The sequence below is a fragment of the Panthera uncia genome, chromosome B4 (genome assembly GCF_023721935.1).
Source record: "Panthera uncia isolate 11264 chromosome B4, Puncia_PCG_1.0, whole genome shotgun sequence".
NCBI classification, from domain to species: Eukaryota; Metazoa; Chordata; class Mammalia; order Carnivora; family Felidae; genus Panthera; species Panthera uncia.
In genome coordinates, this window is record NC_064809.1 from 40,139,936 (window position 1) to 40,163,105 (window position 23,170).

Genomic DNA, 23,170 nt, shown 5'->3' on the forward strand with positions numbered 1-23,170 from the left:
AGGTAGGAAAGGGTACTGTGGACTGGAGAGGTGGGGAAGGTCGGGTGGGGGGTTCATCTGGGTCTTGCACAACATGCAACATTGAGTCAAATGATGAGTAAGGAGAGTGGGATAATTCTATTTCCTCTCCACTCCCCCAGGTACCGAAGGAGGGGAAAGAAAAGGGGTGGAATGAGGGACCTAGGAAGAAAGTCAATTTCTAAATCCCCTTTTCATTGTGTCCTCAGCCACTTAGGGTTTCCTTCCACCTCCCCTGGACACGCATTCAGTGCCCAGCATGCCAAGGACAATCCTATTCAATTTGTATATGGGTTTACTACCCCCTTTTGAGAATGGTAGGTTTTCAGAAAAATCTTTGGTTTTATTGAGCAGAAGGGTGGACCGAGCTGCACAAGGGAAGGTGACAATGGATGGCTTTATAAAGGAAAAGGAATGGAGCTGGGGCGGGGGAGAGGTTTGAACAGATGAGAAGGGATCTTTGGGGGACAGGGAATGATGTGCAAAGACCTTTTTTTAAGGAATTGTTGCCATGTGGTAGGCTGCAAGACCCTAGGCTCCAGGTCAACAGCCTTTAGCAAAGACCAAGGTTACTTCTCAAGGCTTCGGGGGTTAGATTTCTGTTCCTTTGAATGCTGAGGTGACCTTCAGGGTTGAAACAAGACAGTCCATTTTCCTTGTTTATCTTGTCACATGGCAAGCTACATACACAGAGCAGCCCATTTATTTTCCCATAGGACAGGGGCTAAAAGTGCCAGCTTCGGTGTGAGGCAAAAACATGAGAGCAAATCCTGGCTTTTCTTCTTGCTAACTTAGTCATCTGAAGTGTGTTACATAACCTCTCTTAGCCTGTTTCTTCATGTGTCCTAGGAGGATAATATCTAACTTATAGAGTTTTTGTAAAGATTAAATAAAGTGAAACATGTCAAGTGCTTAATTATGCCTGCTTATAGTAATTGCTTTATTAAAATGTTAGCTGTTATTATTATAATGATCCTAAAATTTAATATTATTATCCTCATTTTACATATAAGGATGGAGACCTAGAAAAGTCAAGTCCTCTTGCCCCAGAAGCCTTTGTGAAGGGCTTGCCTTTGAACAAAGACACTGACAGGGAACAAAGACCATTAAGGCAGGTGTAGGGCTATGACCGAAGGTCATTTAGGCAGATAGAAAGGATTAATGCAAGACTAGGGTGGGGACCAATGTAAAATGGGAGCCAGGTCAGAGGAAGGTATCTGTCCTAAATGCTCACAAAGATCTCCTGTTCGGAGGCTAGTGGTTGGACCGATTCCCGGCTCTAAAGCCTTGTTAGATGTGGGGATTGGATCCCAAGTGTTCTGTGTGCTGGCTTTGTGACCTTAGCCAAGTTACTTTACCTCCAAGACTCAACCTTGCATCTATCAAATGGGATAATACCAGTAGTACCTGTTTCCACTGGGTTGTAGTAAGAGAATGTTGATCAATCAACTACACTGGGCATCCAGCACAGTGCCTGGCACCAGACCTAGGTGCCTCAGACCTATGTGCCTGTCCACACGAACCCAAACTGAGAATTAAGGTCTCTAAAGGATGGTCTCTGAGATGACCCAGATTGTGGCTCAATTATCCAAAAAGGGGTTCATGATACAGAGAAGGATAGTTCCCAAAGTATGAGGAAATTATCTTCAGCTTGAGCTGGAGGTATTTGGGTCAGAGATGAGAAAGAACTTCCTGAAAATCAGGTTGTCAACTTAAATTAGAACTAATGATTTAGGACTGTGGTGCTGGCCTCTACTCAAAGAGTAAAATATCTGCCCATCTTCCTGGACTGGGCAACATGTAAAATAATGATATGGGACGAGACAGTCAGCCATCCTGGGCAAATAAGCCTCAAAATATACGGTCCAAGAGCAAGGACTGGCTGTAACCTTGGACGAAGCAATGAGGGTCACAGAGCTAGAAAATGACTATGGCAGGGAGCCAGGCTGTTCTAACGTGGAGAGCATTTGCAAAGACCAATGAGAGCCTTAAATTTCACAATTACAAGTACTTTTGAGTTACCCTGGGCCGAAGAGGTGGAGACCCACTGTCAGTATAGACCTGAGGGAGGAAATCAGGTGATTCCTGGGAGGAAGGGGGCTTGGAGGAAGTGAGCACACCTCCACTAATCAAAACCACTTGAACAAAGGCACAGAATCTAGAAGCAGCATTACTGGAGGTTATCAGGTAGAGACTGATAATGGGGCTATCTGTCAAGGTCATTAGCCAGTGTTCTTGCATGAGGAGGACTGTTGGATTGCAAGACCACATGGGTCCTATTCAAGTGGAAAAGGGCGGGGCTTGGGGGCCTGTCCACTCCTGGCCCCAGAAGCCAAGTCAAATCTCATAGCATTTCGGGGGGATGCCACTAGAGGAGACCATGGCCCCCAGGTGCAATGCAGCAAAGATAGAGGAGAAATAAAATATCTCTACATGTTGATACATTGTTGTCATTCTTGAAGCCTCGGCTGCCTAGGAGGAGAGAGGAATTGGGAACATTCCCACACATGGGGAACTCAGGGCCATTGCCTTAGGTTCACCTGCTGAGGAACCTGCTGGGCATCCCGAGCCACGAGGCCCTATTGGTCTTGCTAAGAGTCCACAGCCAGCTCTGGGGACTGATCACGTCAAGCGCAGGAGAGGGCACACTAAGAGCACAGACCCTTGACTGCTCTAGGAAACTTCAAGAAGATAAACATACCTTTGGAGCCCTCAGCTCCTCTTCTGCTCCCTCTCCTCCCTCGGCTTCCACCAGAGGGAAAGGCTCCAGACTCTCACAGTGCCCCAGTCTGGGCTTCATGTAAGAAAAGTATCTGATAAACAGAAGGCAGAGGGAGCCGTGCCTCCTCACATGGCAAATGTTGCTAAGCCATCATAGGGCTCTTTCTTCTGAGTCCTCATCATCCACAGAATCCTTCTTGGCATAATATGCTAGGGCGGCCAGTACTAACCCATCAGGAGTGATGTGCAAGGTGAAACTTACATGGTATGTTTGTCCTAATGAGACAGAAACCTTTAGAAGAAGCAGCGAGGAAATGCTGAAGCTACAGTCATGGAGCAGGGATGCCAAACTGAAGTTAGGACAGAATCCCAGTTATTTAAAAAACAAAGGTGGTTCCTTTGAGCAGAGGTAGAGAGATGACAGTAGGCGAGTCTACCCACAACTCGATTCCATCTGGATCCTCTAGAGAATCAATGCAGTTCAACCCCACAGATACTGGATGCCAGTCCTGTGCCAGGCCCTAGGCTGGGGCCAGCTCTCAATGAGCTTGGAGTCTAGTGAGGGACATGGGCATATCCAATAGTGACAGTATTGGGCAGAATAAGAGTGGTATCTGTTAGGGGCGCCTGGGTGGCCCAGTGGGTTAAGCATCTGGCTCTTGATTTCAGCTCAGGTCATGATCTCATGGTCATGAGTTTGAGCCCCACATCAGGCATTGCAAGCCCCATGAGCCCAATAAGCCCAATGCAGGGCTCGAACTCAGGACCATGAGATCAGGACCGTGAGATCATGACCTGAGTTGAAGGAGCTTCACTGATGGAACCACCCAGGTGCTCCTCCCCCTTTCTTTTAAACATGCTTCTCCACTTCTCTGGGTCTTTGTCGACGCTGTTCCCTCCTCCAGAAATGCCCTTTCCTCCTTTTCTGCGCTGCAAACTCCTACTCATCCTTAAAGTCCCAGTACAAAGCTCACCTCCTCTATGCAGCTTCCCTGGCTCCTTCATGTAGCTATTAGTCCCCCCAAAGAGCTCCCGTGGCTCTTGGCTCATTCGTTATATGTATGACGTATAGATCAGTGTTCTGTTCACCATCCATCCGTCTCTCCCTTATCTGTAGCCGCCTGGAGGCCAGGGACTGTCTCTTGCACTAGGAATAGGACTAATCCTCATACTGGGAATATATTGCTCTATACACTCCCAGTACCTTCTTGCACAGACGAACACTGTCAGTAAGTGTGGAAGGAAGGCTGGGAGGGAGGGAGAAGGGAAGCAGGAAAGGGGAGGAGGGCATCAGTCCTGGTCTGCGGCACTGGCAGCTGTGCCCAGTGGCCTGGCCTCCTGGTTTCAGCTGCCTCACATGCCCCGGCACCTCCCAGCTCAAGCCCTCAGGTTCCCCTCCTCTCCCTGACCCTGGACTAATGAGGATGCACCTGCTAGCACCTCATTAACCCAGATGGCTCCCGCCCTGCCCTGCCCCGAGAGGTGTGGGCTGGGCAGAGCTCTGAGCTCAAGGGAGTCTCCCTGACCTTCCCGCCTGTGGAGGCAGGGAGAAGGGACATGGAGCCCCACATGCCGCCCCCAGAAGATTACCCTCATGCTCTGAATCCTCAAAGCTCTGGTCTTGGACACACAGACACCTTCTCATCAGCTGTGGGGTGAGGCTGGCAGATACCCTGACAGAGGGTATCCACACTAAGGGAGAAACTCAGGGTCAGAGGAGGGATAGGACTCAAGCTAGAGATGTGAAGAAAGTCTGGGCCTACCAAGAGGAAAGACAAGCATCCAGTGCCCCTCTCTGGACCAAGGGCCAAGTGCTCCCCAGTGCCCCACAGTAGAGGCCAACCCTGCAACCCCCCCCCCCCACCAAGTCTCTGGGCTTCATTCAGCTCCCTGAGCCCAGTTCCCCCTCAGCCTGTCTGAAGGGGGCTCTCCACAGGGGAACCTCCCAAGGGGAAATAGGTGTTGTGAGGGCGAGGATCTGACAAGGCCGGAATAGAATGGCTAGATCAGAGGAGTCCCGCCTCCCAGCTCACAGCTTGTGCCCAGCCACACCTCCCGCTTTTAGACTCCAGCTTTCCCTGGGAACCTCTCCTCCCAGAGAGGCTGAAGACAGGCCCCAAGGCAGTGGCGGGTGGAGATTGGATCACTGACTTGAGGGCAGTGAAAGGGTTAACTCTCCTTGTGTCCACTGAGCCAGTCTAGCTAGCTCACCCCAGGGCCCTGTAAGTCCAGACCTGTCTCTGGTGTTCTCTCCATTTCCCTTTCCCTCTTACTCCTCCTTCCACCTCCTTCTGGGAGATTTTGGGAGGAGAAGCCAGGGGCCCTAGGCACCAGCTCTCTCTGGGGTGTCATTTAATACTGCCAGTAATCACCATCTCCTGGTTTATTAGCTGTCTTTCCCTCATGGCTACTCTTGGCATCCCTGAATCTCTGTCTCTTTCTGTCTCTCTGTGTCTTTCTCTGTCTCTGTCTCTGTCTCTCTCTCTCTCTCTCACACACACACACACACACACACGGTGTGAATGGAAAAGAACGGGGCTTCTTTCCACTACAGTTCCTGCCCTACTCAGCTCCTCTCCCTAAAACTAATCTTGATCAACTGGGAGGCAGGAAACAGGAGGTAGGACGCAGGGAGCTAGAGGTACTCTTCCAAAACAACAGAGCAATCCCGTAACAGCATGCTCAGAAAAAAGAGAATATTGAAGGAGCAAATATAAGGAGGGTGGATGAAATTAGAAGCCATGGAATGAAAAAGACTCCTCTCCCAAACAAAACGGAATCATTGGAGTAAGGACTAGAACACTTCCAATCACTTATGTGTTTAATATGTCAGAAGAGGGGCACCTGGGTGGCTCAGTCGGTTAAGCGTCCGACTTCGGCTCAGGTCACGATCTCGCGGTCTGTGGGTTTGAGCCCCGTGTCAGGCTCTGTGCTGACTGCTCAGAGCCTGGAGCCTGTTTCAGATTCTGTGTCTCCCTCTCTCTGACCCTCCCCCGTTCATGCTCTGTCTCTCTCTGTCTCAAAAATAAATAAACGTTAAAAAAAAATATGTCAGAAGGGAGAGAAGAATGGAGACCCTTTCCCCTAGTGATGTAATGAAATTATACTTTTGAAAATGTTTCATGAATTTCAGAATGTTCTACAAATGGAAGGAGTCGTATCCATCGCTGCGTAGCTGATCTGTGGGAGGAAGACTGCCCAGCCGCCACCACTACAGGCTCTTTGGCTTCATGATTGTAAGATTATAACGACCCCGCATCCGTGGACACTTCTAATATCCAATATCCAGTGCTTCAGCCGGGTGATGGGTCACGATTTGGGGATGTAAAAATGTGGTCCTTTCGTGTAATGTCCAGCCAGAGCCCTTGCTGGAACAGTGACCATGTCAGCAGCCGCTGCAGGTGCCAGGATGGTCCTTGTGAAACCTGGGATGTGCCTGTGTGCCAGTGAAGTGTGAGGGTGTCCCCATCTGATACCCCTGTCCACCCGCCCCTAGTCCTGGGTGGTGGGAGAAGCGCCGGGTCCGGCCTCAGAGGGGCACCAAGTGCCATCCCAGGAGCAAAGGCAAAGTCCAGAGACAGCTTTCGACCCGATGGCCAGGGCAGGCATGTGAGAGATAAGGGTCACACTTTGGACTCTGCCAGAGAACACGGGCCCCTGTACCCCTTCTACTGGCAGTCCCACTCCCCTGCCTAGTTAAAGGAGGAAGACAAGGCTGGGGGAGGAGGGGATAGCCGGCCACTCGCTGCACCTGAAAGCCAGGTGGACACCAAAGATCACTGGGTCCTTACCCTCACCACCTGCCGCGACGCCCAGCCTCGCATTTATGCCTCATTACTCTGGCGCCTCGCAGGGGTCTGGCCGGGAGAGCAGGGCCGGAGGGTGGCGCGCGGTTCCAGGTTGCGCACAGTCCGGGTAGCTGGTGAGTTCGGTTGCGAAGGAGGGAGGGGAGGGGGGGCTGCGCAGTGAGCTCTCCTGGCCCGGGGAGAGGTGGCTGCGTCCCTGGCACGACACCCTCCGTCCCCGGGGCCCCACGGGTGCCCTCGCGGCACAGCCGGTCCGGAGCCCGCGGTGAGAGGGCGGTGCCAGCCCGCGTCCCCGCCCCTCTCCCTCCACCTTCCCTCCCGGCCCGGCCCTGTGCTGCCCGGGTCCCGCGGGCCGCTCGGTCCCAGACCCAGGCCTGGCTGCGGGGCTGGCATTGCCGGAGCAGCCGTCGGCGACCGGGAGCCCCGCGGGCGGGGGGCCGGCGGCGCGGGCGGCGGGCGCCGGGACACCTGCGGGCACAGGTGAGCGGCTGCGAGCCGGACGGACGGGGGCGGGACGGTCTGGGGGCGGGGGGGGGGGGGGGGGGGGCGAGGCTGGCGGCGCGGGGGCGAGAAGGGAAGGGAAGCCCACGTCAGATCTCGAAAAGGTCCGGGGGTAGGAAGAGGGAGAGAGAGAGACAGGCAGCCCTTGAAGAGATGATTGTTGGGAGGGGACCTGGGGGACAATGAACGTTTTCCTCCCTTGCTCATAAACCGGAGAAAAGTAAGGAGCTGAGCAGGGGCCTCAGGCCCATCTGGAGGGGCACAAGCAGCTACCTAGAAGGCCTCTGCCTTCCAGGCCCTGCCCACTCAAAGGGTAGGTCCTCTATCCAGGTTTATGGGGAAGAGATGGATCCCCCCACCTGGCTCCGGGCTCGGCTCTCTGGAGGTGTTCCCAGAGGTTGGGGAGCACCAAACATACCCTCCTGCCCTTGCCTCTGTCTGTAAGCCCAGCGGCCTGCTAGCTGTCTTCCCTCACCTCCCTGTCTGCCAGGAGGGTCCAGTCAGGGGTAGGCAAACTTTGAATAAAGGGCCAGAGAGTAAGTATTTCAGACTTGAAGCCTATAGGAACTCTCTCTGTCACAACTAGCAATAAAGCAGTGGTAGACAGTTGGAAGGGAGTAAATGTGGCTGTGTTCCACTAAAACTTTACTTAGGGACCTTGAGATTTGAGTTTTGTACACTTTTCATGTGTCCTGGAATATTATTCTTCTTTTGATTTTTCTTCCCGACCATTCAAACACATGAAAAGCATTCTTAGCTTTCGGGCTGTACAAAAACAGTAGGCAGGTGGTTCAGTGTCCAGTGCCCCCCACCCCGTGTTCTCCCTGCAGCTCTTCCCTGGGCTGGGGGTGGATGGCTAGGTGCAAAAGAAATACCCCCACTGGAAGGGGGCATCCAGGAAGCCTGGGGACCTGCCTATGGCTCTTGCTCCCAGCTACTCAGGACTACAAGCATCCTTTGAGGCAGACGAGGGAGCCTGTACCCCAAATGTGCATACACGTGAGGAAGGAGGCATAGCTTCAAGGGGGCTTCCACCCAGCATGTGGGGTCCTACCCAACTCCACCGTGTCACAGATAGGCAGTTATGCCCCCACAATAAGTGACAAGCTCTTGTTCCTTCCTCCCCCACTCCATCATCTTTCCTTCTTCTGTCCCTTGGTCTCCAACCTGGAGCCACCCACTGATCAAGGCTGGCCCTTTCATTTCTCTATTTTCTCTGTGCAGCCTCAGGGGACCCTTTTCTCCTGGACATTGAAGCTATGACCCTTCCGAGGTGACCCAGGAGAGAAAAGATGCAGACCTTTGCTCTTCCAGATGATGGTCCCCTCCAAGGACTTGTGGCCTCCCGCATTGAGACTTATGGGGGCCGGCATCGGGCCACCACCCAGAATCCTGCTGGCAGTCTCTATCCCCGAGGAGGGCCTGTGCTGGTGAGTCCAGGCTGCCCCCAAAGTGACCTGGGTGGGGCAGAGGGAGGATACCAAGGCTTTCAGGTCTCTCTTGCAGGTTCATGGGCTGCTCTATTCCTGTCCCTCACCCCTACCTTCTTTCCTGGCTTGTGAGGGAGAGGAGGGCAGGGTTGGGCCAGACTCCCAGGACTCCACACCCATCCCAGGCAGATGCGGCAGGTGAGGCAGAGAGCCAGGAGAAGCCAGGTCCTCAGAAGAGGTGCTGTTAGACAGGTCTGAGGCATGGAGGTGAGGGGTGGGGGGCGGTGGAGAGTGGCATGTATCAACCCTTGGGGTTGGTACCTCCCAGACTCCCGCCTCTACCTGGGAGGAGCCTGTGGGCTCCCTGAGACCTGCTCCCTCTGAGTCAGCACTGAAGGAAGAGCAAAGGTTCTGGATGTCCCTACTCTGCAAGCGGGAGGGGTGCGGAGGCCTGCCTGGGATTCACCACTGCTCCGCCCTCCTGGCCTGCCTCAAATGCTGACCAAGAAAAGGGGTGTGGAGGCCAAGCAGTGTTTCCCTCAGCCTCCAAGCTACCCCGTCACCTTGAGAACAGTTCTGCTTCCAGCTGGGGTATCCCCTGTCTTACTGGAAGAGGATTTTGCCCTGGGAGACAAGGAGGACGGCTAGGGACTCTCCCAGGCTGAGGGCAGGAAGGGAGACTAGGAAGTACGCAGTGTTAGTCAGGCCACAGGCAGATCAAGGAATGTGACCAGGCCTGCCCCCCGGGGGGGGGGGGGGGGAGGACGTGTGTGGCCGGCGTTTGGTCTCAATCTCTCATGTAGAAGGGCAGCCACTCCCAACTGGAAAGGACACAGGCTGCATGCCCCTGGGGGGGGGGGGGGGGGGGGGGGAGGCCGCACATGCGTGCTCCCTCATCCCCACATGCGAGGGAAGCTGCGAGGGACCCAGAATGCACTGTGCAACGCAAGCCCATGGTACAGGAAGCACGCCTGTGAGTGGGCAGATGCTGGGGGACACACACACTAGAGCCCAGGCGTGTAGGTGCCTGTGTGCCTGCTCTACAGTAGGCCCCCCACTTGTGCCCCTGGGCCCACTAGGGGAGCCAAGCTGGCATGCCCCTGCCCAGCTCCACTTGGCCTCCCTGGCAGCAGGTGCTGTGACTCAGGGCGGGAGTGGCTCACATCAAACTGGTTTGAGGGGAGAGGTGAGCCCGCCCTGCCTGCAGCGGTGAGGGACACCGTCTGGAGTCAAGCCCCCACTACCACTCTGGGACTTCTGGGAAAAGGGAGGCCCCTCTAAGAACTTACCCTACTCCTCCTCCTCCAGGATCCCAGTCGCCGACGCTTCCAAGACTACGTCCCCTTTGCCAAGGGTTCCGGCCAGGTCCGAGGCCTGTCTCCCCTGAAGTTGCGAGAGCCAGAGCATGAGAAAAGGCATGGAGGCCATTTGGGGGCTGGCCCACCACACTCCCCCAAACTCAAGGTGAGGGGCCCCTCTTCTCCCATTCCCATGCTCATAGCCAAGCCATAGTGTCCTCCACAGATGGTCAGGGCCAAGAGCATGGCCAGCTCCTCCAAGAAGCTGGATCCGGTTCTGTCCAGAGACCCTCTCAAGGATGCATCTCCAAACCATGCTGCCTCATAAAAATGTTCATTTTAGAGGCAAATGTCAAAATGTTGCCTGAGACCACTGGTTCTCTAGTCCTGTCTGGTCTCCACCCAAAGGTCCCTCTAAAGGGTTCTGCCTCAGAAGGGCCCTACAAAGTATCTTTCTGGTCAAAGAGCCTAGGTCAGACTCCTCTGTCAGGCACCTTTCTGGAGACTAAGGTACATCTCCATCCGTGTTTCAGCGATGCCCTTTCACCTGTAATCCCAGCCGGGGTCAACCCCTGTCCCCCAGGCCTCCGTGTCCCCACTCACAGACAGTGCTGCTTGCTACCTCCCATTCTCAGACACACACACACACGCACACACACACGCACATGCAGCCCTCCCCAGACCAGGGGTCTGGGTGCACAGGACATGGCCAGGACTGGTCCCCTTCTTGGCTCTCCCAGGAAGTCCCCAAGGCCCAACAACTGGAGATGAGGCTGCATACATTCAGCATGTTTGGGATGCCCCGCCTGCCCCCTGAGGACCGTCAGCACTGGGAGATAGGAGAGGGCACTGACAGTTGCCTGGTCATTGAGAAGTCCTGGAAGGAGCTGGTGCCTGGGCACAAGGTAGGCCTGGAACACAGTGTTGGTCCCTGTGGTGTCACAGACGCACACATACACCTCCCCTCTGCCCTGGAAGAGAGAAAGGCCTTGAGAAGTGGGGTCACGTGGGGAAAGCATTTGGACACATCTTGTTCTGGGTTCAACTCCTGGTTCTGCCACTGACTAGTGAGACCTTGCTCGAGACTGTAAACCTCTCTCAGCCTCAGTTGGTTCATCTGTCAAATGGGGATAACATCATCTACACACTTGAGGATTAAAAGGTCATCTATGAAGTAGATCTAGTAGCATTGAACAGATGACAGCTGCTGTTCTTGTCATTATTCCACCAACTGAGCCAGCACTGTCCCTACCCCAGGAGATGAGCCGGGAGCTTTGCCACCAACAGGAAGCACTGTGGGAGCTGCTGACCACCGAGCTGATCTATGTGCGGAAGCTCAAGATCATGACTGACGTGAGCTGCCCCCAGCTCCAGCCCAGGCCCTCACCTCAGCCACTTACCCATCTCCCTTGCATTGTTCCCCATTTCCCCAGGCCAAGAAGGGAGGACCATGGCAAGGGGTGGGAGGAACGTAGGGGTGGGGGACAGGCAGCTGAGAGATCCCCCCCATTGGAGACCTCCCCGGGATCTTAGGAAGAAGGTTAGCAGTGGTAAATCTGGAGGTAGAGACACTTCAGAGGACTAGGCTGGGGTCCCAAAGGTAGAGGTCAGGTACTGAGACCCTCATCTTTCCCTGCATCCAGCTCCTGGCCGCCGGTCTGCTGAACTTGCAGCGAGTGGGGCTCCTGACCGAGGTGAGTGGGTACTCTAGAGGACCCTCCACACCCCAAGCCCTGAGCCCACAGAGTGGGAGTGGGCTTGCAGAGAGCCCCACAGGCTGCTGTCCAAATTCTCTGTTTTCTAGGACACCCTCTGCCCTCCCTGGTCCCCTTCCTGCTCTCGACCCCAAGCAGGCTGGCCTCTGCTCTTTTCCGGTGCTCAGCACAGCTGCGCCAATGTGCCAGAGAAATAGAAGGGAAAACTCCAGCCCCTTCCATCTCTCAGCTCCCCCGCAAGTTTCATCCAAGCTTATGGTTCCTTGCCTGTCCACGGCCAGTGCTGCCTAACAGTGACCTGCCAAGGCTTGTGGCTAAGCTCTGCTCCCTCCTCCAGGTATCAGCTGAGACCCTGTTTGGAAATGTCCCCAGCCTGATTCGAGTCCACAAGAGATTTTGGGAGGAGGTGCTGGGGCCCACCCTGGGGGAGGCTCGAGCCTCAGGCCAGCCTCTGGACCCTGTCAGTCTACAAGACGGCTTCTTGACGGTGAGGCATGGCGAAGGGCCACGTGTGGCTGGGGCGGGCCTGGGAGAGCCCAGAGAGATCCTGTCTGCAGGATCAGCCTGTGCCACTCAAACCCTTCTGGGAGTTGGGGGAGTCTGAGGGCACACCCCCACCCCCAGAATATCACCTCACCTCCTGCCATTCATTCCACCGATACGACCTCTGTCCCAAAAGTTCTTTGGTCTTTTGGTGACTCTTTTGAAATGAAATGCAGCTATCTCAGAGAAGGGTTCCAATGAATCTCTTAACTATACAATCTTACTTCTTGGCCAGAAAGCCTCTGACAAACAGCTGCGAGAAGAATGGGGCCGAAGCAAGGCATCCCCTGGGCAACTGGCTGGGGGGTGGGGAGGTGGGGCAAGGGGGTGTAAAAGGCCACAGGGCACCCAGAGCATGGAGAAATGTAATAAGAAAGCAAGAGCCCTGGGGCACCTGGGTGGCTCAGTCGGTTGTGCGTCCGACTTCGGCTCAGGTCATGATCTCACAGCTTGTGAGTTTGAGCCCCATGTCGGGCTCTGTGCTGACAGCTCAGAGCCTGGAGTCTGCTTCAGATTCTGTGTCCTTCTCTTGCTGTGCCCCTCCCTCACTCATGCTCTGTCTCTCTTTCAAGAATAAATAAAACATTAAAAAAATTAAAAAAAAAAAAAAAAAGAAAGAAAGCAAGGGGCCTGGGGTCGGACTTTCTTCCACGGTGTTACCCAATCAAGAAAATGTGGGCCTTGCAGAGCCAGAATAGGGGACAGAGGTGGGGAGACAGTCTCCTGGGAGCCATTGGCACCCCCTTCCATAGGAATAGGGCTTCTGGGCAAGCCTCAGGTCACTACCCACCTCTGTGTGAAACGAGACCTGCTGTGTCCTAAAAACATTCCAGCTGAATTATTGATGACAGGAGAGTCCGTCCAGAGAAGCAGGGTACAGTAGGGGCTGTGCATGGGAGCTCAGAGAGTGGCCATGGGTCAGCCTCCTGGCATCTCAGTTTCTCCCTGGAACCCAGAGGGAGGGGCTGGCAGTCATGGGGGAGAGCGTCATGGACGGTAGGGATTGGCACCAACTGGACTGAGGGTCGGTGGGAGGCTCTCTCCTCCGTGCTCCCCGTGTTCTGCAGCTGGAGCCTGTATTTCATGACCTTCCCCCTGCCTGCCCCTATCTGTCCCCTCAGTTCAGCCAGCGGTTCCAGCCCTATGTCCAATACTGCCTACAAGTGAAGCAGACCATGGCTTACGCCCGGGAACAGCAAGACAACAATCCTCTCTTCCATTCCTTTGTGCAGGTGGGAGAGAGGGTGCCTGGGAAGGGGGCCGGGGGGGACCTGAAACAACCAGATCATCCAGCATCTCCAGCTGGGTCCAAAGCTGAGTCCGGCGCTAGAATAGGGCGGCATGGGGCCTTCAGACTCCTGACCCCCTGCCCTCCTCTGCTGGCAGTGGTGTGAGAAGCACAAGCGCTCGGGGAGGCAGATGCTGGGCGACCTGCTCATCAAGCCCCACCAGCGCATCACCAAGTACCCGCTGCTGCTCCAGGCTGTGCTTAAGAGGAGCCCTGAGGCACGTGCCCGGGAGGGCCTGAGCGCCATGGTATGTGGCCTGGCAGGGCCGTGCCTTGGGCGCTGGGGGCTGGTGTGTGGGAACTGATTTCCAGGAACTCTTAAGGCTCTTAAGGGTCTCTTTCCTCATATGTACGTGCCAGTGTGGCACCGACCGGCCGCCTGGGTTGTCTTTGGTGGGGTGAGATGTACGGGGTAAGGAGATGAGCTGTTCCTTCTTCCACATCCCGCCCGTCACCTAGATTGCCGCTGTGGAGTCATTCCTGCGATACGTCAATAAACAGGTGCGCCAAGGGGAAGAGCAGGAGAGCTTGGTGGCTGCAGCCCAACGCATTGGGCCCTACGAAGTGCTGGAGCCATCCAGTGAGGAGGTGGAGAAGGTGAGGGAGGGCAGGGGGAAGGGGGCTCAGCAAAACAAGGTCCCTGGGAAAAAAGATGAAGCAGAGGCCTGGAGGCTAAGGGGCAGAGGTGGCACAGAGGGCCCGTGCCCACCATTCCTTCACCATGAGGAGGGGCTGAGGGTCAGAGTTCTAAAGAGTGAAAAGGAATTACTGGCTGCTTCCTCTCCCTCCAAGAAGGCGAGGATGAGGGGAGAAGGTGCTGGTGATAGAACAAAGACCCATGGTGGCTGGGAGGGGGAGGGGGAGGCAGTGATCCTCTCCGCGCTGTGTCCCTCAGAACCTGCGTCCATTCTGCACCCTGGACCTGATGTCGCCCGTGGTGGGGGTCGCTCCCGAGCACACCAGGCAGCTGCTGCTGGAGGGACCCGTGCGAGTGAAGGAGGGGCGAGAAGGGAAGGTGAGGGGCTACCTGGAAGACTGGAGAAGACGGCAGGTAGACTGAAGAGAAGGGAGGGGTGCCAGGACACAGGATAAGAGTCAGAAAAGCTGGAATTGGGCAAAGAGATGTTTGTGTGTTGAGAAGGGGACGTGCTGTGGCTAAGCTCTGCTTGTCTGTATGCCCCTGAATCAGCCTGTAAGACAAGAGATGGGACCAAAGTGACACCCCTTCCAGCTCTAGCGTTCCACAGTTCTGTCCCTTGTGCACATGTGTACCCATGCACGCACACCATGCAGGAGCCCCAGTCCATGTGCCACCCTTCCCCTGCTCCAGCTGACCCTTGTCTCTCTCTGACACCTGCCTCCCAGCTGGATGTGCACCTGTTCCTCTTCTCTGATGTGCTGCTGGTGACCAAGCCCCAACGCAAGGCAGACAAAGCCAAGGTTATCCGTCCCCCACTCATGCTGGAGAAGCTTGTGTGCCGACCACTCCGAGACCCTAGTATGTCTCTCCTGAGGGGACACTTTCCTTCTCCTTTCCTCTTGGCAAGGGGAAGGCGCAGTCAGGATGGGGATCAAATATGGTCTAGCCCTTGAGCAGACCTTCACCTCCTCTACCCAGACAGCTTCCTGGTGATCCATCTCACTGAATTCCAGTGTGTCTCCAGTGCCCTCGTTGTGCACTGTCCTAATGCTGCAGACCGTGCCCGGTGGCTAGAGAAGACCCAGGAGGCCCAGGTATGTGAAAGCCAGGAGTAGAGAGCGGGGAGGGGCCCTCGGAGGTCAGAAAAGGGAGCACAAGAGGGAGGGAGGAAGAGAAAGAGGCTGAGGTGGATGCAGGTTCAGTCTGGTTCGGGCCCTCAGGAGGGAGACACAGCCTTGACAAGAGCATGAAAGAAAGCCTTTGGCCAGCTACTGTGCCAGTCACTGGGAGAGCCCAAGACAGAGTCCCCTAAAGGCTTTTGTACCCTGAAACCACGATCTTCTGAACTTCATCTTCCGTTCAACATTAACGGAGCACTTGCTGGGTGCTAGGGAATCAGAAGAGAATAAAACACCACTCCCCCCCTCCCCCCGGAATATGCACTGCAGCCTAGCTGGACAAATTAGTGTACAAATAATGGAAACATAGAATGGAACTATGTTCCATTAGTGTACAAATTATATTAGTGTACAGATAATAGAAAGCACAGAATGGAACTATGACCAAGAAGGGAGTAATTCATTCTGTCTGGTGTGTTGGTTGGGAAAGGGGACATTGCAGAGGGAGGTCTGCTGAGATACTTTCACAGAGAGGCTATTGTCTGAGCCCTGTTTGGGGGGATATCTAGGAGTTCGTGAGGAGAACAAGGATGGGAAGGAAAGTTATTCCAGATGGAGAAGCAGATTGTGCAAATGTGGGAAACATGAAACTGTGTGTGTGTTGAGAAAACCACTGGCCTCATAGTTGATATTACCAGGACAGAGCAGGCATAGTGGCAGAGAGGCCAGGGGGTAGGTACTACCAGCTCATGTCTACTACTGGGTGCTATGCTAAGGAACTTGAACTTTGTCCTATCGATGACAAGGATCGAGAGAAGGTGTTTAACAGGGCAGATTCATGCGATAAAAGCTAGAGGAATTCAAAAGATCCAAATGGAGCTGTACTAGTTACCATAAACTTAATGGCTTAAAGCAACAGAAACATTGTCTCACCGTTCTGGAGGCCAGATGTTGGTCGCCTCTTGCAGCTTCTGGTAGCTTCTGGTGTTCCTTAGCTCATGACTGCCTCACTCCGGTCTCTGCCTCTGTCTTCATGTGGCCTTCCTCTCGGTCTGTCTCTGTGTACAAATCTCCCTTTCCTGTCTCTTATACAGACACCCTAAATCCAGGATAATCTCATCTTGAGATCCTTAACTGAAGATCTTTACACATCTGCAAAGACCCCTCTTCCAAGTAAGGTCACATTTACAGGTTCTGGGGGTGAGGACCTAGACATATCTTTCTGGAGCCTCTATTCAACCCACCATAGGAGCAGAATGGCCAAAAAGTAAAGATTTGAATTGGCCTTTTAAGGACAGGGAAGACCAGGAACAAAAGAATCAAGGGAGAAACTGGGTTGGATTATTTTGGGGACAGTGACCACATCTGTCTAAGTCTGAGCCAAGGGTTTATGTGAACAAGTGAGGAGAGGCCAGGTTTTACAGGACCCCAAAAGCTACAGAAGAGGGCAGACGGGACAAGGTTGAATTGAATTGGGTTGACAAGAGAGAGCCACCATAGATTCTTGAGCAAGGGAATGCCACGGTGAAATCAGTGTGTTCATCTTGAATTGATAGCTGGCAGTGTGATAGGTGGGCTGGAGGCAAGAGAGATTGGTGGCAGGAGATTTACTGTACTAGTTTGAGTGTGAAATATTGAGGTTTAGTGTCATATTCTTAGGGACATGTTGCAAAAAAGGGGGAAAAGTTGGAGGGGGGCAGGTTAGAGAAAGGAGCTAGAGAAGGAAGAGAAGCCTTTGGGAGACTGTGATTAAAAACCTATATTGAGGGGCGCCTGGGTGGCTCAGTCGGTTAAGCGTCCGACTTCAGCTCAGGTGACGATCTCGTGGTCCATGAGTTCGAGCCCCGCGTCGGGCTCTGGGCTGATGGCTCAGAGCCTGGAGCCTGCTTCGGATTCTGTGTCTCCCTCTCTCTCTGCCCCTCCCCCGTTCATGCTCTGTCTCTGTCTCAAAAATAAGCGTTAAAAAAATTAAAAATAAATAAATAAATAAATAAATAAATAAAAACCTATATTGAATGCAAGAAACTCCAGGTTCAGACACCAGTTCTACCTCTTCCTAGCTGGGTGGCCTTAGGTGAGTTATGTGGTCTGCTGAGTTTCCATTTCTTCACCTGCAAAATGGACATAAATAATGGCAGTCCTTGCCTCATAGAGAGGAGCCCAAAAAATCATTCTTTTTTTAAATATTTTTTTTACATTTTTATTTATTTTTGATAGACAAGGAGAGACAGAGCACAAGCAGGGGAGGGGCAGAGAGAGAAGGAGACACAGAATCTGAAGCAGGCTCCAGGCTCCACACTGTCAGCATAAAGCCTGATGGCAGGGCTCGAACTCACCAACCGTGAGATCATGACCTGAGCCGAAGTTGGACACTTAACCAATTGAGCCACCCAGGTGCCCCAAGAAGTCATTCTGATTAAGCAAGGCAGCATGCTACCAGCTCTAGGTAAATGCACCCGAATGCAGGTCACAGATTAGGGAGGACAAAGGATGATTTCCCCTTTGAAAGACAGCTTTGGCAGCCCCCTCTGTGTGAAATGAAATCAATACAAAGAGAGAAACCTGTTGGGTTGGTTGTTGCTTCCTGGGAGGGGTGGGTCTAGAGCAGTAGTAAGTTTTAAACAGAAGCACTTTGAAAGTGATTCGGTGGGGGCTAGGCAAGTGGACATACCTTAGGGACTCTGGGAAGTATAGAACACAGCCCTGGGGTTCAGGTGGGGACAAGGGATGAACTATGAAAATTGCTAAGAGAGTAGATCTTAAAAGTTGTTAGTTAACACAAGAGAAAAAAAATTTTTTTGTGAAACGTATGGTGACAGATGTTAACTAGACTTACCAAGGTGATTATTTCATTATACAAATGTTGAATCATTACACTGCACACCTGAAGGTGATATAATGTTATGTCAATTATACTTCAATTACCAAAAAAAAAGGGCATTTTGAACAAAGCAAGAAATCTTAATGTAGACTGTTTCTAAAGAATGCAACCTCATTATTTTTACAGTTAAAATCAAATTAGTGGTTCTCATAGGGCTTGCTTTAATGAATAGATAGTAATGATTTGTCCTTGGCACATTAGGTAGTTAAGGTTTCTGGAACTTTTGAAAATGTGTGAAAATAGTCTTGCTCTTTAAATAATTTTAAGCATTCTTCCTGAAATCTTATCTATACTATCATATCATAATGTGGAGAGCTTATTTAAGAAAAGAAAATCCAGAACTTAGTCTCTGTTTAAATAGTGTATTAAAAACCATGAATTAGGAGAATAGAAAGTAAATATGAGGATTTTGCCATTAAAAAAAAGGCATGAAATAAGAATTAAAGACGGAACCTCAAGATCTTGTGTCTTACAACCCTGTAGGACCCTGTAGGACTGCCACTTCCTTGAATACCTAAAACAAGCCACAGGGTTCCCTAAGGCACCAGGTGGGGGGCCCTCACAGGAGGCCCTTTCCTTCACCACCCCACTGTCAGAATTCTGTCTTCTTCCTTTGGTTCTCAGTCCCCAAATGACACCCCCCTCCCGCCTCCCTTTAGAACCCCCAAGGGACCACTACAAACTATTGGGATTTTATTCAAACTAATTTACCTCGGGCAGTCTCACTCCTGGCTAACAGAGGAAAGGAGGTCACTTCTGATACATAACCAAGCAGTGCACAAGCTCCCTGGCCTTCCTTAGCAAAACAAAGAACACTGAAACTGAAATTAGTTTGTCCTGCTATTGTTTCACGCTGAATTCTTAAAGAAAACTGCTCTCTACTGCTATCAGCCTTTGTAAACTGATAAAGGCAGTGGAATATCTATTGGTCCCCTTGATAGAGCAACCACCCAAGGGTGGGACTGTTGCTTTCTCCCCCTCACAGAAATGTAGATGTAGATTTATTCCCTGCAGCTCTAGCCAGGGCAGCTTAAACTTTTAGGGGAAAAAAAAAAAAAATTAGCTTCTCTAGGGAAGACAGACTAAATCCTGGGAAATGCCCATGATTAGGGACTGGGAAGAGGAAAAAGGAACCAGTGACAGGAACAGAAAAAGCTGTCAGAGACAGAGGTCAAAAAATGAATGGCAGGAGGCTGAAGCAGGCTGCTAAGGTAATAGCCAGAGCCCAGCTCTCACCTGTTATCTGTGTTCTTGCAGGGGTTATGTCATCTCTCCAAGCCCAGTCCCCATCTGGGGAATTGCAGTGATAGTGGGCACAATCATGTAGGAGAGATGGGACAATTATTGTTGCTGCTTGGCACGAGGCCCAGCACTTAATGGGCGCTCCATAAATGTTTGTAATTATCATTAGAAGAAGGAGGTGATCAGTGGCGCCTGGGCGGGGCTAGGTGCTGACTAGGGAAAGGCCTCACAGCTGCTCAGAGTTTGTGGGCACTTTGAGAGATCTGTGTTAGTCCACTTGGGGAACTTTGGGAGGAGCAGATGAATCTAGGAGCAACCCCAGAGGCAGTGGGGAGAAGAGGTGTTTCCTCTCAAGGCTTATGTCTTCCACCAGGGCAAAGAAAGAAGAATCATGCTGGGGGAGCCCTCCCTTCCTCTTCTCAGCTTTGTAGAGGAGCCACATTTTGGCTCAGGCACCGATTTCCTCTTCCCTTCCCAACTTGATTCTCCTCTTACCCAAGCTGAGAAGATCCTCCCAGGGTTGCTGGAGAAGCTTTGGGGTGTCTGGGGGGGGACTTCAAACAGCCCCATTCCCTGATGCCTCAGGTCCCCTCCCTCCCTGCTTTTTCCTAGGGTTGGGCCAGGGGCAACTGCCAGGGGCATGTTAGTGGAGATACTTGTATTAGATGTTCCTTACGAACCCCACCCCTTCCTCCCAGTTCTTTCCTTCCCCACACCATCCTATCCTGGACTTCCCAAACACTCCATTGAACTTGGGTCATGTGGAGCCAAGGGCAGGTCATCTCAGCCCAACAAGCAGGCTGCTCCACTCCACCCTGGCCCCAAGAACAACCCCACCCAGCATCCTTGCTTCTTGTTCCGTCCCACGTTGGAGATGAGGGAGGAGGTCACAGGACCTGGCCCTGTTGTGCTGGTTCTCTGCACCCAGGTACCATCATCCCTTGCTTTGGCCAACTGACTAGTCTTATGAGACTGCTAAGAATCTTTGCACTGCTTTGTCACTCACAGGACTGAGGGACTGGAGAGCCAGAGAAAGGAAACTTGCAATAAAAACCTGATGTCATTTTCCTATCCCTGTTCATCCATTTCTCCAACATGTCTATTGTCCTGAACCAGCTACCCTTGTGTTTCTGGAGAGGCTTTGGGAAGGTCCAGGTGTCCAAGAGTTGCTGGTTCAGATACCTAAGCTGGAGAGATAATCAAAATATTTAACCACCAGTATGGCATGGCCATCATCCAATTAGAGTGGAGCATCTTGGGAGCTTGGGAGTGTGCTAGAGGTCCCCTGCTGTGCCACATGTTATCACTGGATCTTGAAGGATGGGGTTACCAGTCCTAGGGAAAGGAGGCAGGAGGCTTGGACAGCAGCCCTTTGCTTACCAGCATGGAAGTACTCCAATATTTTAACAATGATATGGCCATACCAGTGAGTACTGATACCAGCACTGCCCGCAGCTGCCACCAGGACCTCCCTTTGACCAGCCTGTGCCTTCAACCTGTCTGTGGGTTCTGCTGCCTTCCCTCCCCCTCCCCAAGCAAATGTCCTTTAGCAACTCTGCCCTTTAAGGCTGCCCTTGAAAGTCAATGTAGTTCCTGAACCAGGACTCAAAGAGAAGGCCCAGTCCCAGTTCTGCTTCTCTTCTCATGGGACTTGAGCAAGTCCCTTTGTCTCTCTAAGTCTTGTTTTCTCATCTGTAAAATGGGCTAATATCCATGCTTTCCAACCTACAGGGTGATGGTGTGTATCAAATGATCACATGCATGTGGAGGTGCCCTGTAAGGTGCTTCTCAGATGTCACTATTTTGTTCTGAGGGCACCTGTGTGAAAATATTGAGGGAAGAAGACAGAAAATACAGTGTATCCTCCTCCATTCCTCTTGGGACGGTCTTGCTTTCATCTCTGAAGGACAGCAGAGGACAAAGCCTGACCCTGCCCACCATGGCAGCAGGAGAAGGAGTAATTTGAGGGCCCACCACCATTTAGAACACTTATACCACCATCACCATATATCAGGGAGGGCTTCCTGAAGGGGGAAAGAGATTGGATAGAGGGCTTAACAAGGGGGCATAAGAAGCAGGAAGAACCGCACAAGCAGGAAAGGGGGTCTTCTGTTCACCTCACCCACCCCCAGAGCCAGTTGGAGGGTTCAATTCCTGGCGCCATCCCACTCTCTTTTGCCCCATGACCTTGGCAGTTACTTATACCGAGTCTCCATTTTTCCCTAGTAAAGTAGGAGTAACAAATAATATCTGCCTCATAGCCTTCATAATATAGTCATAATCTGTGAAGATTAAATGAAATAATATGTATGTAAAGCACTTAGCACATGGGTGACATACAGCAAGTCTCAATAAATGAGAGCTCTTAATGAAAGTATGCCCACCCCAGATCACCCTGCAAAAGCTGAAGACAGAGGAGTATGTCCAACAGAAGAGGGAGCTCCTAGCTCTCTATCGGGACCAGGACCGGGAGGCCCCATGCACCAGGCCCTCCTCACCTTCCCCGGAGGACTCTCAGAGCAGCGCAGAGGGGAGGTAAGACCCACAGGGACCACAAGTCTCTCAAAGTAGGGGGGCTGCAGGCAGGGAGAGAGGGGAGAGGAACCCACGCAGCAGAGAAGTGGCAACACAGCTTCTGGGGACATTGGAAATAGAGGAACCCAGGCTACCGGTTAGAGTGGAACAGGTTGGCACTAGTCAACAGTTGCCAGGGTGACAGAAACAGACACAAGAGATGCAAGCTCCTTGAGGAGCAGGCTCCCCAGGCCAGGGATGGAGAGTGAGAGCCAGTATGGGATTTGCAGAATGTCGCAGCTGCAAGGATCCAGTGAGTCCAAATCCCCAGAGAGGGCGAGAGGTTCGTTCACAGGAACACATCTGTTCAGCAGCATGGTTAAGGAGAAGAAAGATCCATCATTGGGGGATTGCCTCAGGGGAGCTCAGGAACCCTTCAGCAGATAGCTGAGCACCTGCTTGGTACAAGGTCCTGGGCCAGTTGCTGTGGCTAAAATACCTTAGAGGAGCTTACAGTCTAGCCAGCAAGATGAGAAAATAATCATGCAGTGTAAAGGTGGTACCGAAGTAAGTTTGGAGGAGGGGCTGTTTCTGGATAGGAAGATCAAGGGAAAATTCCTGGACTTGAACTTGACCCCTCAGCACCCGACTCTGACCATTTACTCTTCCTATAAATTGTAGGACTCCAGAGTTCTCAACCGTCATCCCCCAGCTGGTGGTGACAGAAGACGTGGATGAAGAGCCTCTGTTGGTACCAGATGATACTTCAGACTCTGGCTATGGGACCCTGATCCCAGGCTCCCCCAAGGGGCCCCATTCTGTGAGCCGTCTACGCCCACAGGCCCTTCGGCGTGACCCTCGTCTCACCTTCTCCACCCTGGACCTCCGAGATGTTCCTTTGCGCCCTCAACCTCCCAACCCCCAAGCCCCCCAACGCCAAAGCGCCCCTGAACTGCCAGGGGACGGTATCCGAAGAGGAAGCAGCCTTCCCAGGCGAGATCCACCAACCTGGTCTGAAGAAGAAGACGGGACCTCAGTAGATGGGAATGTGGTAGCAGAAACGCTGCATAGGGCCCAACTTCGGGGACAGCTCCCCGCATCCCCAACCCACACTGACTCTGCTGGGGAAAGCCCCTGGGAGTCCTCAGGGGATGAAGAAGAAGGGCCCCTCTTCCTGAGACCTGACTGCACCCGCTCCCCTCGCCCTCTCCGGGCTGAGGACATGCTCAGAGAGATCCGGGAAGAACTGGCCAGCCAGAGGATTGAGGGCATCCCCGAGCCTCGGAGGAACAACAGGCCTCAGAAGCTGACCCGGGTCCAACTGCGGAGAATGCGTGGGCCCCACATCATTCAGCTGGACACCCCCCTGTCCACATCGTAAGTGCTGAAGGGAAAGTGGCTTGGGAGGGGGTGGAGAAGCCAGTATGGAGTGAGAGGGGTACCAAAGATGTCAGT

At 52.8% G+C, this 23,170-nt stretch overlaps 1 protein-coding gene across 1 annotated transcript; it reads left to right on the forward strand.

Moving 5' to 3' along the window:
• Positions 1-8,214: 8,214 nt before the first annotated feature.
• PLEKHG6 (pleckstrin homology and RhoGEF domain containing G6) lies at positions 8,215-23,096 on the forward strand. Its single transcript, XM_049624954.1, has 14 exons — positions 8,215-8,476; positions 9,785-9,940; positions 10,515-10,679; positions 11,032-11,127; positions 11,418-11,468; positions 11,827-11,976; positions 13,154-13,264; positions 13,419-13,568; positions 13,780-13,917; positions 14,216-14,335; positions 14,686-14,818; positions 14,939-15,054; positions 21,591-21,736; positions 22,397-23,096. The coding sequence occupies exons 1-14, from the start codon at positions 8,339-8,341 to the stop codon at positions 23,094-23,096; spliced, it is 2,370 nt and encodes a 789-aa protein (XP_049480911.1). The 5' UTR covers positions 8,215-8,338.
• Positions 23,097-23,170: the final 74 nt, after the last annotated feature.

Excerpts from the sequence above, each read along its gene's own strand:
- PLEKHG6 (XM_049624954.1), top strand. The coding sequence starts at position 8,339 with ATGCAGACCTTTGCTCTTCCAGATGATGGTCCCCTCCAAGGACTTGTG. Across the intron at positions 13,265-13,418 it reads TCTTCCATTCCTTTGTGCAG|TGGTGTGAGAAGCACAAGCG; the intron begins GTGGGAGAGAGG and ends CTCTGCTGGCAG. Across the intron at positions 21,737-22,396 it reads CAGAGCAGCGCAGAGGGGAG|GACTCCAGAGTTCTCAACCG; the intron begins GTAAGACCCACA and ends TATAAATTGTAG.